General features: G+C 36.0%; 1 protein-coding gene across 2 annotated transcripts in view; it reads right to left on the bottom strand.

The window, feature by feature from the left end:
* Positions 1–17522, bottom strand: part of LOC109237828 (symplekin) — a 34027-nt gene extending 16505 nt beyond the window's left edge. For both annotated transcript variants that reach the window (XM_019404215.1, XM_019404216.1), the window contains exons 1-6: positions 17038–17522; positions 16109–16268; positions 14845–14937; positions 9730–9832; positions 9384–9549; positions 1230–1404 (exon numbers count right to left, since the gene is read on the bottom strand). In XM_019404215.1, the coding sequence (XP_019259760.1) occupies positions 1230–1404; positions 9384–9549; positions 9730–9832; positions 14845–14937; positions 16109–16268; positions 17038–17243 (903 nt within the window). In that variant the 5' untranslated portion in view covers positions 17244–17522. The remainder of the gene's footprint in view (positions 1–1229; positions 1405–9383; positions 9550–9729; positions 9833–14844; positions 14938–16108; positions 16269–17037) is intronic.
* Between the last annotated feature and the right edge of the window lie 2190 nt (positions 17523–19712).

The raw sequence follows: 19712 nt of genomic DNA, 5'->3' as shown, positions 1-19712 counted from the left end.
TGATCGAAGTTGACACATTGTTAGGATCATACATTAAATCTTACAGAGGGTAGAATCTAGAAATATGGTCACAGATTAAAATGGATTTTCAAAACATCAGGAGTATAAATCCAGTTTAAAGTGTAACATACTAAAAAAACATTATGTTTACACATACAGATACAATAAAGAGAGAGAGAGAGAGAGAGAGAGAGAGACATAGAAGTCCCGTTCAGCATACACATGCTTTGCAGCATGGAAAATAGAAATGACATTTAATCTAATCAGAGAGCAAGCGGCAACAGAAATAAAGGTCATAGATAGCAGATTGTGGAACATAATGAGGTCCACAACTTATAAATTGGAATATGGAACAGGGCGAGGTCCAAAACTTGAATTGGTTTCAGTGCACTGGTAAAATTGAGAATCATGCTGTTCAGAGGTTGAACATAAAGGAAGGTTTAGAATTTCAAACTCTTTGTGACGGGCACCAAAAGAACAGCACCCTAAAGAAGGAATTTCCTAAATTGTTTCAAACTGTAAGATCCTCAGACCAAAGTCAATACAATATTGAGAAGGAAACATTATATTTATGAGAAATTGATTTTCTTTGTTCCTTGAAGTTTATTAGAGGAGCTAATTTCCTTTTTGCACTTTATGCATCCTCTTGATGCCGATGAATGAAATATTTGACTTTATCCCCTAAAAACAAAAAGAGCCAGAAGAAAAAGATTCTTGTTACAGAAATGGACAACCTTGACCCTAATTCAACCCCAAAAAGCTAGTTGATGAGGTAAGTATTGCACAAGAACATATTAGGAGACTACAACATATACCCTCAATCAATGTGGAATATTCTAACACTCTCTGCGTGTCCAGGTTCGGACAACTGGAAAGTGGATAATTTAACATGAGGGCCCAAGTCCCAACATTGGATAACCAAAGAATAGGGACAGGTCTGGCTCTGATACCATGTTAAGAAAATGGACCTTGAGCCTAACTCAACCACAAAAGCTAGTTCATAAAGTGAGCATCGTTCAACAGCCTATAAATGAACTACAGCTCATTCTCCCTATCAATGTTTAATTCAGTCACAGCATAAAAAGAAACACTTTTGTTTAATAACCAAAAAAAAAAAGTTGAAAAGAAGGCTGCAGCAATGGACACACTGAAAAAAAGACAGAAATTGGAAGACAGAGAGATGCATAGATAACGAACTAGGAGGCTCTGATATGACATGTCAAGTATACCTCCAAAATGGCAGGATGTGTACACCTCAAAAATCCTAGAAAGGCAGTTCTCAGAGAATACCGAATGCTGGCAGCATGTCCACCCTTTGTCATCTCAAAGTTTGGATCGAAATCAAGCAATGGTGAAAAAATGTGGTTATAATGGATAGGTCGCCTCCTTGCTATAACTGCCAAACTGGAAACAATTTTCAGGTTATCAGATCAAGCATAAAGCAAAACAAAAAATTGTACAAGTTCAAGATGAAATAAAAGAAATGATTAAATACAAACACGAATTCAAGGGGGGAAGGAAAAAGAAAAGGAAACAAAAAAACAGAAGTGACAGTATGAAACATAAGGTAACAGCTTCACCTCAATAATCTACCACAGTTAAAATACTATTCTGACATACAGAGCTACCAAATCTATTCCACTCGTCCACCTTTTCTCACAAAACTAACTAATGCACCACAGTGGTCTCTCATAAGCAGCAGGCAAAGTAGCCCATAAATTACACAGCTTAAATGTACCAGGCTACCAGCCGAAAGACACTTTAAGTGCTATCTCAACCCAGAAACAAGCACAGATAAGCCCTTCTACTAGTCCTGTTGCAGCAAAGTATCATTTCTGAGATAAAGTATCCTCAGGCCAGCATACATGTTCATATTCAACTCTTTATCATCTCCAGTGTCACGTTGATAATGTTCGATCTCAAAAAAAACAGCTTACTGCTCTACCTGATGCCATCTGTTGCTGTATACTAAATTTGGATGGAGAAAAATTGCAGAAGATTTCAATCCAAAGTTAACAGTAATAACTCTAGTTACGGAAGTCCTTGAATCTGTTAAAGAGGCATTATGGGAGGATGGAAGTATAGGCAAAAGAGAAACTGAGACATAGCTATAGCTTGGAAGATTAGTCAACATATTTTTCAATGAATAGAAAGAATAGTTTCTTAGCTTGGGATACACTTGTGTAAGCTGTACTCTCTTCTTTTTTATCCTTCTAATAGCACGCACATTTTTTTCCAACCAAAAACTACCTGTGCATTCCATGTCCATATCTTCTTGAGACAAGCAAATTCCATCAAAGAGAATTTTTTTACACAAGTTGAAGCATGAATTACTGCTATCTGACCATTTTGAAAGGCTAACCACATCATGGTTTTGCTATTCATGTAATTTACAGCTTTTGACACATTTCAGCACATAAGCATCAAAAGAAACACCAAGTAGAAGCATGAATACGTGTTTGATATTATGAGGAAATGTTTTTTTAACTTATTCCCGAATGCCTTAGAAACCAACTACACAGCAAGAGTGTTGAGTTGAGGGAGAAGATGTTAAGGACAATAATAAGATCTTTACATTGCGCACATCGTACTACGATAAAAATGCGTCCACCATACTCTATTACAAAATCAAGACTAGGACAAATCGCATGCTTATTATAGCATTACACACTAACCATTACACACTAAGGAACATCAATATGCATACCTCTACAGTGAGGTTACATTATTTACTAGGAACATAAACACCATCCTCGTTTTAACAGATCTATACTGAATAATAACCACTATATTTATCTATTTTTTAACAAGCACGTTCACTATATTTATCTACATCACAACCTTTGGGGTACGACCCTTCCCGGGACCCTGCGTGATGCGGGATGTTGTGTGCACCGGGCTTCCCTTTTCAATCACTATATTTATCTATGGAATCACTAGACTTTAAGAACAAACCCAGCTGCTAAAAAAGATGATAGCAGAACTTCCACATCTTCAGATGTTATACAGCAAGCTGGCCCCTCTACAATATCTGCCACCACAATGGGTCAAGTAACATCCAATGACCACGAACAACAACTACGCATCAGTCCCAAACAAATTGGGGTCGGCTATATGAATCCCAAGTAAAGCTTGGTTTCAACCAGGCATACCAAAACCAAACTTTGGTTCACTAGTCACTACTGCCAACGGCATCAGAATATACACTGACCATTGTTGGCAACTAGACTAAATCTGTAAATCATGTCACTATTTTCACTTCAACCAGGCATACCAAAACCAAACTTTGGCTCTCTAGTCACTACTGCCAACGGCATCAGAATATACACTGACCATTGTTGGCAACTAGACTAAATCATGTCACTATTTTCACTACCCTAATTGCAGGTGGGAATCATTCAGTTATTGCTTTGCTACGCAAGATCCATACACTACAATCAGGTGTAACGAAACCAAACTAATATTGCAATAAAAATTAAAGTGTCCAACGATACTTGAACATGGAGAAACATGAAGCTAAACTCCATAAGAATTTCGTCTAACTCTTCTATTAACAATCAGGAGCTAATGGCACGATCAATATTTTACTCACCGAGGCACATCGTACTGAGAATGTTCATCAATCTTTAGCTCAAAGAAATTTCGCATGTTTTTGCTTTTGCGTTTACAAGCATTGTTTCTTGATGCAAGATATTTTCACAAGATTAGCACTTATTACCCTCTCTTAAAAAGATATAAAGCACGCAATTAACAAACTCATATCCCCACCCAAGACAATCTATATGCAATAATGAAAGCAGTCCATGAAGTGAAAGTTGTTGGAATTCTAGGTTGATACTTGACAAAGTTATTTATTCAATTTTCTTCCAACATTAATTTCATAGTAAATTAGCTCAAAAGGTAAAACAGGGAACTGGAGGTCCAACGTGTATACATACATACATCATATAAACATACCACATACAAAAACACACATACACACATATCTGTTTATTATGTGTGCGCGCACACACACACATAATACATATATATTTATTATGTGTGCACACACATATACCTAATCAGTTGTTATAATACATGGTAATACAGTGTCCTCAGCAAAATAAGATTATCAGGTCCTAACCCAACTACAACACTCAGTGTAAGACCATCTGCTCCAATCTAGGCAGGCAGGATTATGTAGCATCTAAACTTGCGAACTGTAGCAAACAGCTCGGAGGATATATTTCAACCCCACTAGATCCAGACTCGGCTGACCCTACCTTATCCTATCTGGATTACCACAAGTGGGCTCAGGTTGGCTTAGACACCACCATCATAATTAAGAATATATGTATTCAAGTAAACACAGTAGTCAAGTGTTAAAACAATGTTTATGCAACTTCTATAATACATGACACTTCCAAATGGCAAGTAGCCAGCAAAACCATAATAAAAGATGAAAAACACAGAAATTAATCCATGTACAACCATGCGACATTTTTGAAATGTTTTCCACATAATGCTAAGCGTCTAGAAGCACAATTATCTGGAGTATTTTCCTGGAACAACTTAACAAGATCTTGTTCCATACTTCAGACATCAAGTTTCATATGCTCGGTCAACTAGCTCAAACTTCAATATATTAAGGCATGATTCTGAGTATCTCTTTTCATTTGAAAGTATAATGACGACAACTTCTTAGAATTAGTAAACTGTTGCCTTATCAAATAACCACAATAAGCTCGAGTTAATCATCCTCAATTACATCATGTATACGGGGGCGTTTTTGCCCTGTTTTAGTGAAATTTATTACTTTATCAAAAGAATATGTCATCCTCAATTTCTTTTCTAATCTAATGTTTTGCCACAATGAGGGCCATTAGTTTCATCATTTAAATATGTTACATGAAGCTACTCGTTACTTGGTGTCAAGGAGATGCTAAGGCAATACTGTGCTGCCCTGTTATCCAACTAAAATGGAAGTCCACTGATTTCATCTTCCAAAGCAACTAAAACATTCTGCTTGACAAGAGAGAGCTTTAAACTCGTTTAACATCACAATATATCAGAATTTGTCATTCCCGGGAAAAGGAGAACAGAACATAATATCCTGCAATTGACAACATATGTGTTCCTCCTAAAGGAAAGACATGCCCTGCAAAACTTGGATCACATTCCTTTTCAGTCATATCGAACCAAGACACTCTAAACAAGATAAAGAAGTGCTCATAAAAGCAGGGAAATTTCCAACACAACATAACAATCTACATGCAGTCTTTCCCAGAGTCTATAGATTTTGTCATTCAAAAACCAGTGTGGCATTTTATCTGTTTCTGCTTTCAAAATGCCATTAAGTAGCAAATTTTTAATGTATTCTTTGCTTATTACAATTGATAACGATGTATTATTGCTTGAAATAATGCAAAGAGTCAATTCACATTTACAGGATTCGCGGTACGACACTGTCCACACTTGGGAGGAATTTAAAATGTTGACAAGATGAAGAAAAAAGTGTTCATACCACAGAAATTTTAGTGGCACCATAACAGGAGTTCCTCAAGGGATTTTTTATTTAGGAAAACTTCACAGATTCACAATTACCTATAGAAAAGGTCTAAGTACAGTATCACCAATTTATAAGTTCAAAAGTAATGTGAAATACGGCATGTCATACAGTAAACTTGACAATGTAACAGCAGCAAAAAAGAAAAAAACAGAAGTGACAACAGAAGGTTTATCCAGGGAGAAAACCCTGTCGAAAAATTTGATTATCTGGGTAATAAGAAGTGTGTCAATGTTACAAAACATAGCAATACATTATCAACCAATACTTGTCTCAGACACTACAAGGTAACGATTATGTACAATTAAAGAGATCAAAATTTGCTAAACTTTAATGTTGTCTCCGAAAAAGTACAATGCTTGGTTAATAGCTTGTCCAAAGAGTTCTTATTGCAAATGATGTGACCAATTTATCCACCGCTTAATCTGCCCTACCATCTGTCAATCTTGTGGAAATCAGCTAACTTTTAGATCAGTTATCTGAACCATCAGTTCAGCATTCCAAGCAAAATGCCATTTTAACTCCACGTTAAAAAGCTGGGCTCATGCTGCAATAACAGCAAAAATAAGCAGTTGAACCTGAACTACAGCCATTACCAAGCATCTGTCATCTCTCCATAAATTCAAAATAATAAACAAAACAGAAATCACCACAAAAAATTTTGGAGTTCAGATTTCAGAAGCAAGGGCAGCAAGTAGTTTTATCTAGCTGGGGCAACATGGAATCTACTGAGAGGTACGACAAGGGATCTTCAGATTAGATCTTTCTGGCAAATGTAACAAAAACTTTCGGCAAAGATCAGCGGCATGTTGCCATTTACACCGGGAAAAGAAACAAAACTTTATCAACTACCATAATAATACCAACAGCAAGTCAAAACTAATTGTCACATTATAGTTGCTTCCATACAGAAGTAAATGTCATCTCAAGTCATTTTAAAATAGGCATAAGAAACAACTTGTCTTGTTGATGAAAGCAGCCAGTAACCCCAGAGCATGCTCCCGCTTTACCAGACTTAGTCTTAGTTTGACTTGACACGGGTAATAAGAGTAGAGTTGAAATTAATTAATACGTTAAGAAAAAGGTGACATTAAAATAGAGCTAAAAGTTAGCCTCTTGAAGGTTATTGAGATCTTTAAAGAAGACATGTGACATTTATAGTGATATACTTTAATAAAGTAACAGCAGTATAAAGTGAATAGTGAGGAATAAGATTCCTAGGGAAGACTGAAGTGACAATTTTAAGAAAGACAAAATGGGAAGTCATATGATTTCTTTAAGAGAGAGGGAGCAACATGGTATTTAATGTACATTTTACGTAGGTTCCCATTTGTCAATGCCTTGGTGGACAGATTTACCATGTACTTGTACCGGTGGGAGGTAACAGGTGCCTGTAAATTAGTGAAGGTGTGCTAGCTGACACAGACACCACGTTATCGGAAATTTGTACACTTTAGTATCACGAAATCAGAAAAACAAACAAATTTCTTGTTTATTTCCACTCCTGTAGTTTAGATCTGTCATGTATCCTTTTATCTTTACTCGAAAGGAATTTTACATTAAAATGACACTTCATGTCTAGAAAGAAATCAAGAAAGACAGAGACAAAAGTACAGGAACCAGAGTAAGTTCGTCTAGCCCCATCACATAGAGATAAATAAGAATCCTGATGTCTTACACCAATGTGAAACCATCTGTCAAAACATACACAGGTCCTGTTGCCAAATGTATTTGACTTGAAAAGATACTCTAACTTAACATACACAATATAAAGAACAAAAAAAACATTTGAATTGGTTTTACCATCTCATCTGAAACCCCAAAAAAAAACATTTTTAGTACGGGGGCACACGTACCTTTAGGATAAAAAGAATTCAAAAGGAAAAATAACAGCCCATATGTTTTCACTTCTTAGAAGAAAACTCTACATAAGCATAATCATTTTTTTATAAAGTAATAAGATTTAATTAACTCCAAACAACACCATTCTAGACAATTACTTAAACACCGACCCTACACTTCAATTTCAACTTGATTGCATGCTTGCACAACCAGTTAGAGAAGTTTGTTATTTCCATCTCTTCTTTTAATGTTATGTGCAGAGGTCCTAAAACATTAAATAGGTGCAAAACAGCGACACATTGATCACACTGTTGGATGTACCAGGACGCATTCTTACTTTGCTGGTAGAGAACTTTTTCTCTCCCTCAGCTCATTTCTTTCAGAATACAACAGCATTATATTTACAGAGGTGGGTTAAGACGTATTATCTGATTTGAATGTTAAATCTGCCTCCTTATGATAATAAGCACTTGCGTCCATAAAAGTTTGTTCTCTTTTGATTTGCTTCCATACTTGAAGTTTTTTACCGTAACAATTTTACAGTTGCAGAATCACAGATAGAGCACTTAAATGTTAGTACCTAGCTCGAAGCATGACTTTTGCATATCACCTTTAAGTACAATATATTTCACACATTTCAACACCAAAAAAATAAAGAGGATAGAGAAGCTGAGCAAAGGTACTCCTTTGCTTATAGTGATTTAACAAATACCAGAAAGATTGGCTTTCCCTAAGCAGAAAGATAATAACTCAATTATCTTCATTACATAATACATACCTTGCTCTTAAGCAGTTTATTCTTTCAAAGCATGTTTTTTCATGATAACTCAAAGATCATTTCATTGATGCCACACCAATTTGTTGTCAAAACCTATCTACTACATTTCTGAAAAACATAGAAGAAATTCGTTCCAAAAAGAAAAAGAAACAGACAGGGAGAGATCTTTCTAGCAGTTAATAGTGGCGGGATTGTATTTTTTTATTGAGTTCAGTCATAATCTGCAAAACAATTTATTAATATATCCTAGAAGAGCATATCACATTGCAGAAAAATCACAACTTAGCAGAATGTAGTTTTCTAAGTAGCTGTGGCCCTAAGTCCTTGTTTTTTATAAGGTCAGATCTTATTAAGAAGGTACCAAGATGGTACAAGTTACATCAGTCCAGCATCTGCCGAAGCCACTTACATGGCAACTACAAATCTCCTATCTCTTCTAAAAAGTCCAAGTATTGCTCCATAGTTTCAATAGTACTTGTATTACACCAAAAATACAAGTTCAAAAGACAGCTATTCTTAATTCTGAAAACATGTTGTCATCTCCCCTCAAAACAAACACTATTTCTTTCCAGCCATATTGTCCATAAAACACAAAAGAATTGTCCTCCATACTGTTTGTTCCTTTTTGCCATTTTCTGATGATGCCATTGTTCCAACAAGCTCTTAACACTGTTAGGCATTACCCACTTAACACTGTGGCCCAAAGTCCTTACAGGCATTGACGCAGAAAATCCACATAGTCTTAAAAGACCTCCACGGCTCCACATATATAACTTCAACATGAGAAGCACACTCACAACACAGATCTTGTTCATATGTGCTCCTTATATTCTACAGAAGAAAAATGTGGCTTATGTATGACGTAAAGGAATTCAAAGCTCCTAGTGAATGTACCCTAGGTGATCAGCATCACCAATAATGGCACCAACAAACCCACCCTAACTAGAAACTTATCAGCCGATCTCGGTATTGACAGCCCTCAATCTGAAACTGCAACTCATGCAATTTCCTAACCTTGAACTAACACTAACTTCTTCAAGTCTATTTTCTCAACCTCTATCCATTCACAAATAGGACTCCTCTCATACAGAAAAGAATGAACAACACACAGAAATCTTTCAACTAGAATAGATGAATTTCGAATCATCCCTGGAGATCAAGCATAGCACTTACCGAATAAATAATACAAGTTTTTGAGTAAAACAGATAAAAGCTCACCTATTAATTACAGAAATAGTTAGTAAACCAGGAAGAGAACTAGCTGAGCGCAATAAATCCAATAGAGTGCCAACAGTATTTTTGGCATCTGATGTAAGAACAGCCGGATCAAGAACAGGGTGATGACCAACTACCCATGAAATATTAAAACTCCATCCATGCTTAGCTGCAGGCATAAATAAATGACGCATTAAAAGCACAAACAAATATCAGAATCAGCAAACAGAAAACATGGAAAACGGATAAAGGAATAAAACTATCCTAGTGATTCTTTGCTGATAAGCTACATTTAATAATAGCGAATCATGATAAATCTTCCCATCCTTGATGTTCTGTAAAAATTTACCTTGTGCTACATACTTTTCAGAATCATTTGTATCCGGTGTGAAAAGTAAAATATACGTTTCGAGAAACTTCAATGCCAGCAGTTTTGTACCAATTGGGCCTGCCTGTAAAAACATATCCAAAAAGCATGTCATTTGTATGTGCCAAACAATTAGCGGAAGGACATCCCTAAAGCAAATCAGGGAGACCCGAAAATGGATTTATTTTTTCTTCTACTTCCCCTTTGCTAAGCCCTCCTGCACCCCAGAGATTAACAGAGCAAAATACAAGGAACCGTAAGTCTAAATTAGGTAAACAATTGGTAGCACATCTCACAAAGACATCATCATGAAACACTGCACTTCAAGGTTCGAGACTGGACAATATATATAAGTAAACCTCATGCTCGCAGATATCCATTCATCTCCTTATTTCCAAAATGCAGTAACTTCCGAAACTGGCTACTAAAATGAGGCTAAAATAGGTACATAAATGCAAAGAGTAAATCATCATTTGACACCTAGGCACAAAGTTAAACTTAGATTCCCTTTTTTGCAGAACTTGACAGAAGCCTGTTTTAAATCTTACATCTACTTCATCTTCTTCACGTTAGATAACCAGACTCTCCCTCACAACTTAAACATTCTCTGATAATTTCCTTCTCTCCTATCCTGCACAGTAGGGCGGGCAGGACATATTCTAACACAGACACCTACTGTGCAGGACATATTCTAACACAGACACACAGGCACAAAGCGGGAGAAAGTGACTCGTCATTTCATACATACTAACTTGATCTAAGCCAAAAGGTCGAGAATATGTATTTTCATACTCTCATTTGAGGCGGGCTTAATCCCTGAAGCTCAGAAAAGATCAGGGTATGCGCTTCGCCTCACTTAGGCTGCGCTTCGCCTCACTTACGCTGCGCTTCAATGTAGGCAAGACACTAAGGCCTGCACCTCATTGCCTATAAGTTCTATCTTGAATAAAGCGGTGTACAAAACAATAAATATGATTGGCAAAAAGATATATTAATTGTTGAGGAGATCATTATGAATTAAATTGTCACTTTTCTTTGCATTACATATACATTTTTATTTTTTCTTTGTTGCGCTTTTTTTAACTAAAGCCCACACCAGTGTTGTGAAAAGCGCTAGCTTCAGCGCTTAAAGCGTGAAGCGAAGCAAAGCGTTACCTCGGGTGCTTCTGTGATGTGAAGCGTAGCAGGTTGAGTAAAGCGAGCGCTTCGCAAAAAAAGCGAGAAGCGTTAGAAGCATTAGAAGCGACGGAAGCGAGCGCTTCTACATATTACGGCTGCCAGCATTAAAAGTTAGAAAAGCTCTCTTTTTTTTAAAAGACCATCGAGCAGCAGAGAACAACAGGCAACTAGGATTCCCATTTTCTGCACTTTTCAACTTCAAGTTCATCAAGAGCAAGCCCAGGTATGTGATTTCAAGTTCTTCTTCTTCTTTCACTGTTTCAGTCTCAAAATTGCATTCGCTGGCAATTTTTTTCTTTTCCCTTCAATTCTTCTTTTCTCATCCTCTTCTTCTTTTCTTCTTTTTCGTTTACTGTTTTTGAGTCTTAAATTGCAGCGAAATGCTGCCAAATTTTTTCGTTTTAGCTACTGCCATTATTGCCTATGCAGTATTTTTTTTATTTTTTTTTTTTTTTTTAAATTCCGCTTCACTTCAAAAAAGCGAGCACTTCGCTTCTCGCTTCTCGCTTTAAGCGAAAAGGGGCTTGTCGCTTTTCCTCGCTCACGCTCTTCACAACACTGGCCCACACTTTAAAGCTCGATAGACTTGGACCGCTTTTTAAATAGACCCTGAGCTTCATAACGATGAAAGAAACGATATAGTTAATCTAAGGAACTAAAAGGGCATTCTCTTGCTTACATTTCCTTCTTTGAATAGACCGCTCCTCCTGTAGTAACCTAGCAGCTAGTCACATAGGGTAAAGAGATAATTTTACTTCCCACCCCACCCCAAACCAGAAGTCCAGAATGAATAAATAAATAAACAAATAAATTACTACTATATATAAATGTTCAAGAAGGACGAACACTGCATTTCCAACTTGTACTATGCACTCGGGCCTATTTTATTGGCAGTTTACTGTTTTTCTCTAATCCTATCAACACGTGTAGTACAGCTTTTTTTCCAGCAAACCAGCTGTCTGTTGAGAAGTTTCATTTACCTTCCTATTGCTTCAGATGAAAAACACGTGGTTCGAACTCTTTCAGTCTCCATTCTCTTCTTCCCTGTCCAATACATTGCTTTCCCTATTCTCATCACTTTTCTAACTGATCTTCACTCAAAGATAGCAGAGTATTCCGGAGAGTTTCTGAGAATGGAACATTTTTGCAGGAGGTTTGTTCCTCTTATTTCTTCTTTATTTTGTTTTATTGGATTTCACTGTATGAATCTTATTTTGCTTTTATTCTTCTCCTTTCCTGAAGAACAGCCATCTGCAACCTTTAATAGCCTTCGATTTTTTTATTTTCTCTTCTTACGTTTGTCTCACTTTCTTTTCCATAGCTTTACTTTTCGGTGATTGCGTAGTCTTTCTGCTTGAGTGCTTGGGTCTCGGTTCTTGTCTTTGATCTACTACAATTTCCATGGCTGTGAGCTTAATTTTTTGGGCTTCTTGCTTTGGTCTATTCGGTATTTCTGCATATGCATGCTCTTATAACTAACTCTTTTGTGAATTTGGTTTTAGAAAATCCAATATGTAAGATGAGTTCCACCATAACAATAATAAAGACAGACAAATAAACGATATTCTCTATTTCAGGATGATATATATACCATTTATCGACATTAATTGAAGGTTAGAGTATACTACTAATATGGAAAAACTTTTCCGACGATCTTTGTCTCAAAGAAAGTTGTTTTAAAAACCCCACTAAATGAAGCAAACATCAAACAACCATGTAAAAGTGGAACAAGGAGAGATCATTCTGTAACCTTTGGTAGACTGAATAGTTGGCTTCTAAATTCTTAACCACATGTTTGGTGAACGGTGAGACAATGCTCTGCGGTACATATTCTTATATCAATCCCTATCCTGTAAAACTTGGCTTCTCACGACTAGGATAGTGATAAAGAGAAGCAACTTAGGATAAATTTTATACTAGAATTATAAGAAATGGTTATATATTGGTGTAAAATATCGAAAAGAAGAATGGTTAGATAAAAGAAATGCCAAATAATAACTGAAAGAGTATGAATTAGTAGGCTTAATTTATATCACTCTCGAGTCTTTAGGAAGAAAAATGTGATAACTAGAGTTACAGATTGAAAAGATATCGTATATAGGCTTAAATAATTACAGAGTATTAGTTTATATTCGTTAAAACTTAGATAAAGAAAACCTTTCTATAAAGGCTTGAAGGTCAAGTTTTTAAAATAGGCAGGGAATATTAGGTTGATCATCGTGGGTTACCTTTTAATTAACTAAAGAGAATTTTCAGGCAATGTACCAAATTGTTAAAATATGACTTGCATGGAGTCAAGGACAAAAAGATAAATGATGGTCCAATATTTTGGAAGTTCATGAATGATAAGTAAGACTCAAATAAATTTGCTTTGGTGCTTTCTTCTCATACAAAATGATGTCTGTCGTGATTCATTTGTTACCAACCAGTCGTGAACCTTTTATTTTATTTATCTTTCTTGGTGCATGCTACTACTTTCGTGTCTCTAAGTTGTGGTGCTGTGTTTTCTTACATCATAGACGGATGGACCAATAGTTTTCGAGGCCATTAAGTGCTTCATATCGAAACTTTATTAATTTTAACTTTATGTGCTTAGGCTTAGTCAACTGCTATATCGGAGTTGTCGGTTAATTCCATGAATTCAGCACATACCGAACATATTGTGTTAGACATTTTGTGACAAAAATAGTTAGAAGGCCTTGCTTCTCTTAGCTTTATTTCCACTATTCATAAGTTGGCAAATGTTTCTAGATTTGAGGTTGTTGAAGTTTGGGTTAAAGCTTGCAGCAAAGAGGTCTTAGCTCACTGGAGCAGGAAGCACAGGTATGCTCTGCGGAAGGGAAGACATCACAAGTTGAACTCATTAATTAACGAGAAGCCACAAGCTCCAGTTAGTTACTGGAGCTATTGATGATCAGTTATTTAGCTGATTAATATTCTTGGACTTATTTTCAGTGCTAGCTAAGTAAGCTGAAAGTGTATTATTTTCTTTCTCCTACAACAGTAGAAGGTTGTTCCATTTTTTCAAGTAGATACTTCATTTGCTTAATTTTGCGTTGAAACTTAAGGAAGAAAAAAACAAATTGAACCATGTGTTCTCTCCGATCTCTGTTCTCATAAAATCTTCTACATTATGTTCTTCCAGATTATTGGTCATTCTATAACTAAAAATGAAAGACTCTAGTGTCAACATAATTTGTTTTTTTTTCTTTTTGACTGATCTTGAGTTGTAAAGCAACATATTCACTAAATCTCATATATTGGTTGCAAAGATACAGGTCTAGGATTTCAAGTTTACCAGATTGTTATATCAATTCAATAAAAGGCTTTTTAATTTGTGCTTTACAATATTCTTCAATTTATCTATTCGTGCCAAATGCTAACTGACTTTCTAGATTCTTTCTTTAATTTGTTGTTCATAATTTGTTAGATTATGTTTTTTTAGTTTCATTGTTCTGGGCAAACATAATGCGTTGACTCACACGTCAGGCCCGTGCATTTGCACGGGCATACCAGTCTAGTAAATAAATAAGTACCTACGGAAGGATGAATCTTCTCACCATATTAGAGATATCCAACAGCCAAAAAGTTCTAGTTTATTATTTGTAAAACATTCACAAAATATTATGATCCTTTTTTATTAGTTCACCAAAATATTATGATTCTGTCTTAAAAGTTCATAAAATATCATGATCCTGATGATGTCCAATATGAAGTTTGTTGGAACCTCTACAAGGTAAAACTGTAAACCGTTTAGCAACGGAGAGGAAAAGGATAAGCTTTAGAATAAACATTTTGGCAAGTTGCTGTGAGGACGAATTCAAAAAGGTGCTGCGGTTCCTAGATCTAAGTGACAACAAAATTGATAATTAAGTCCACTAGCCAACAAGCACACACTACACGAGCAAAACAAGATACCTCAAAAAGAAAGCCAAAGACAGCATCCTTGAACTTGACCATCCATGTCCATAGCTCATCAAGCCACCTCTCAACTATACCATGCCGGTAAAACTATAATTTATAAAAGAAGGATTTAGAACCTCAAGTGTATTAGAGAAGAAGATAAGCTTGAACAGAATGACAAATTAAACATGTACTCCCTCTGTCCCAATTTCTGTCGCACTCTTTCCTTTTTTGTCCGTCTCAAAAAGAACGTCGCCTTTCTTTGTTTAGAAACAATTTAACGTCAAAGTTTCCATTTTACCCTTAGAGAGATGATTTATGGCCACAAATGTCTAAGGTTAATTTTAGACCACAAATTTTAAAAAGTCCTTTCATAATTTACGGGCAAAGTCAAACGATGCCACATAAATTGGGACTGAAGGAGTAACAGAAAGTGCACAAGGATGGGGAGGATAAACTTAAAGATAATATACATACACACAACCACACACCCAACCAAAGCTAGCGACTCTAATGCATATCAGACACAAAAAGATAAGTTCTGTTAAAACAAAATCTAGCATAGTTTCAAGAACCTGACAAGATAGGCATGAAGCATTAAGGTATTAAAAGCACATCTTATAGCATCAACCTCCCTGCCAACACGTTCTTTATACCGCACAACCCTCTATAGTACAGCAATCACTAATGGCACTAGTCAGGCACAAAAATACTTAATCTGCCGTCAACCGACCAAACTTCACTTTGCTTTCTAGAGTGAATGAATAATTACTAAATGAACAAAGGGAATACCACTATATGATTACATAGAAATGTCAAGCTATGTTAACTAGCATCTGTTTACTACATTTTTGGTTTTAAAATCTTTCAGAAAGAACTAGCACGAAAAGAAGATTTCAGAACCAAACATTGTGTCTCCAAACTTGAAAGAGAGCCTACAAGATTAGCCTTCGGCCTCCTTTAAATCTTATCATCCCTAACCAACACGTTATCATCCAAGCTTCTGATTGAGCACAGATGAAATTTATGCATTTATGGTAAAATACTAACAAGTCTAAAACATCAGAAAACAAATGAGGTGGCCCAAGTCACAAGACTCGCATTGCAGAGACCAAACCTTTTTTTTGGAGGGGATAAGGGATGAAGAGACCAAAGATCTCCTCAGAAGATTTACAGCCATGACTAAAGATCAGAGTGGAACAAGCCTATGCTGCATGAAGGCTCAGTCAACAAGATAGAGCAAAAGAAGCAAATGCAGAACTATGAACAAGCATGTGACCTGATATGATAATTCCTCCAACACGCCACAATAGATTTTCATGCCAGATATAATTGATTGCTTTGTCACCATGGAACTTGTATCTTTTAAACATGCGAATAACACGGGCATTAACACCAATGAATGCTCTTTTGCTTTCATCCCAACCACCTCAATTACCCTGACATAGATGTACAATAAGGTTAGAATGACGAAAACAATATCGAGAAAAAACCAATATCCATAAAATCAGAATACCAATCGCATGCAAGCACATTTGTTACAACTCTATTCTAGCATCAGCTGACAGCAACTTACCAACTACCAATTGCAACAGCAAGTAATCAATTTTATTATGTTTTTCATTTGGTACCCCACCCCCAAATAAATACCCCTACTCAGGGACGAAGAGTGGAATTCCCTGTTCCACCCCCACCCCCTTGCTGACTTGACCGCCCAACCTCTTGGTTAGAAGCAGATGGCTCTGACAGCTAGAGCAACCTCTCCTGTCCAGGAGTAATTAAATTTTAGCAAGACCTACCTTTATTATGTGCAAAAGAAGGTGTCAAGCTGTAATTATCAATCCTTGTCAATCACAAAAAGGGAAATACATAAATGCAACACCCTCCGCTACCTTGAAACATATATTTGTACCTAACATACCAATAAACTTCTAATACAAATCTAACGAACCAATTCAATCACACAAAAAGGTGCAATAATTTATTTCCTTAGCAGAAACTAAGCCAATTTGATTCAAGCACCCACTATTTACCACTCCCTATCACCAAAAGAGACACTACCATGTACTCCCAAAAGTTCAATATTTTATCTCAATGCTGATACTTTTAAATTTAAAATAAAATTTATACATATTTACGAACTATATAAAAAATGGTTGAGTTCCTAATTGTACTAGTACCATACAAAATGGAAAAGGATTAACTTACTCAATGAGGCATTTGCGAACGAGACTTTGGGGCGATGACTTAAGGTCTATTAAATAAGGGAAAAGCTCAGCAACCTGTGATGGCTCAGCTGATAACAGTATATCTTTCAGTTGCTTCAACGAAGATAGCTTTACTGTCAAATCACCGTGGTTATTAGCGGCTGCGAGTAGCGGTAGAGCTTGCTCCCGAATCGGTCCCCCGGCCATGTTAACAATGAGAGTAGCTAGGGTTTTATTTATACATAGGGTTTTGAATGAGGCCGGAGAAATTGCCTTGCCGTCGGCCGCCACCTGGTGTAGGGTTCCGCCGAGCCGGATAGAAGATACGGATGAAATAGTGCGTTGGCCTGAAGGAGAGATATCATAAATGGAGATTTGAAAAGGATTTTTTGGATTTAACCATTTTGTGCTGTGCTGAGAGAGGGATATCAGTTGGGGATTTTGAATTTGTTGAGGAAAATTTGGGGCTTGGAGTTGGAGCGGCTATTGGGCCGAGTTCATATAACTGGCCACGCGACAACACACCGTAAAATGGGGCAGAGTATTTGCACAGCGCTATTCAAGGCGTAGCCACTTTTTAAAAGCAATATTATACTTGTGGCCACTTATAGCCTGTTTGGCCAATCTTTGCCCCCTGTTTTTGGGCCAAAAGTATTTTTTTCAAAATTAAAGTGTTTGGCCAAGTTCTTAGAAGGAAAGAAAGTAAAAATAGCACGGTCTAGTCAGTTTTCGGACTGGTCATTAAAAAATAGCCAGCGTTTACCAAGTCAATGAAAAATAGCCACTATTTTGCTGCAACAGAGACCGTCCAGCATAATATACTGGAGTTCGGTGTACCTGTGTATGAACTTCCAGCATATTATGCTGGAACTCCAACACACGGAAAGTTCCAGCATAAATATTGGAGATTCGAGCACTTGTGTATGAACTTCCAGCATATTATACTGGACCGGTATACTTTGTTGGAACTCCAGTATATTATGCTGGAGTTCTAGTATACTTATGCTGGAAGTCCATCATATTATGCTGGAGTTCCAGCATACTTATCCTGGAACTCTAGTATAATATGCTGGAGTTCAAGTATACTTATGCTGGAACTCCAGCATAATATACTGGCGTATTTTTCGGGTTTTGAACAGTGTTTTCGCTCACATTTATCTTTACATGAAAAGTGGCTAAATTTCGATTACTTTTGAAACTGGCTATTTTTGAACGACCACTTGTAAATCTGGCTATTTTTTAATTTCTCCCGGAAAGAATAGTACTTTGGATTATAAGAAGAAACAAGTTATTGAGAAGCAAAAAAAGTATCGTTCTCCTCAAAAGTACTTTTCAGAAAATACGGTTATAGCATGTTTGGCCAAGCTTCTAAAATCAGCTTATTTTGAGAAGTGTTTTTTCTCAAATGTGCTTTTTGTAAAAGAACTTTCGGTAGGAAAAAATTTGTGTTTGGCTAATTAATTTAAAAAGTACTTTTGAGCAGCAATTAGTGTTTGGCCAGGCTTTTAGAAGTGCTTTTAAGTGTATGTTTCTCAAATGTGTTATTTTAAAAAGTGTTTATCGGGAGAAATTACTTTTTTCTGCTTCTCAAAAAATACTTATGCTTCTATTCAAAAGCACCTTTTTTTCTTCTAAAAGCTTAACCAAACACTTCAACGTTAGAAGGAAAAAACGTGTTTTGGCCAAACAAGCTATTAGAAGCATTTTTTTAAAAGCTTCAGTCAAATACTAATTGTTGCTCAAACGTGCTTTTTAAATTAATTAGTTAAACACAAGTTGCTTCTTACCAAAAGTATTTTTTTTGAAAAGTACTTTTGAAAAAAAAAATACATTTCAAAATAAGTTGGTTTTAGAAGTTTGGCCAAACATGATATTAGATTATTAGTTCCTCCAACTTAGGAAGGAGTTAGAAGAAGAAATCTCAGTGGCTCCTATTAACATTGTCATGTTAATGAGTTTGATTTGATGTTGCTTAGCAAAAGCCTTGGCAGCTAGTTGTGAAAGAATTATTGCTATCGTAACAAATAAAAAGAACCAATCATGGGGAGTTTAGCATTCATTCCAGCTGTGAAGAGACCGTTAGCTATAGATGTTCAGGCGTTGGCCAACAGATTTGTGAGATTAACTATACCTTAAGTTCGTAAATCTCCAAAAATTCATTTATGTAATCAATCTTAAATCTATGAAGCCCCATAATATCTTATATTTACTTTGTCGCTAATAGGCTTAAATGGCATAAATGAAATTGAGGTACCAATCGAGAAATAAAGGAGAGTAATATAAATGATTTTTGAGGAACCATCGGTAAAATATAATCAAATGAAAATTCAAATATCGTTAGTGAAATAATGTATCATTGGTAAAACTAGTTAGACCAAAGTTCATTCGAAAATGTCAGGAATTATTTGGTCTGATAAATCAAATCAAACTCCAAACACATATGATATTTTTAAATAAAAAATTGTCTGAAGTTCGTTGTTGTTTGAAACATTGTTAGTGTTTGTAAAGTATTTTGAAAATAATCAAAAAAATCAAAAGCGTAAAATATCCACTTCTTGAACTTTAGAACATTGTGATTATAGTTCACTTCTTAAAGTTTAACTTCAGGAACACTGTTCTAAGTCGAACTATGCAATTCAAGATATTAGACATACTTTTAAAATAAGAACTCTCTCT

Source organism: Nicotiana attenuata, unplaced genomic scaffold (genome assembly GCF_001879085.1).
Source record: "Nicotiana attenuata strain UT unplaced genomic scaffold, NIATTr2, whole genome shotgun sequence".
Taxonomy (NCBI): Eukaryota; Viridiplantae; Streptophyta; class Magnoliopsida; order Solanales; family Solanaceae; genus Nicotiana; species Nicotiana attenuata.
The sequence above is the reverse complement of the archived record's forward strand: the minus strand, read 5'-3'. Positions and strand labels throughout refer to the sequence as shown.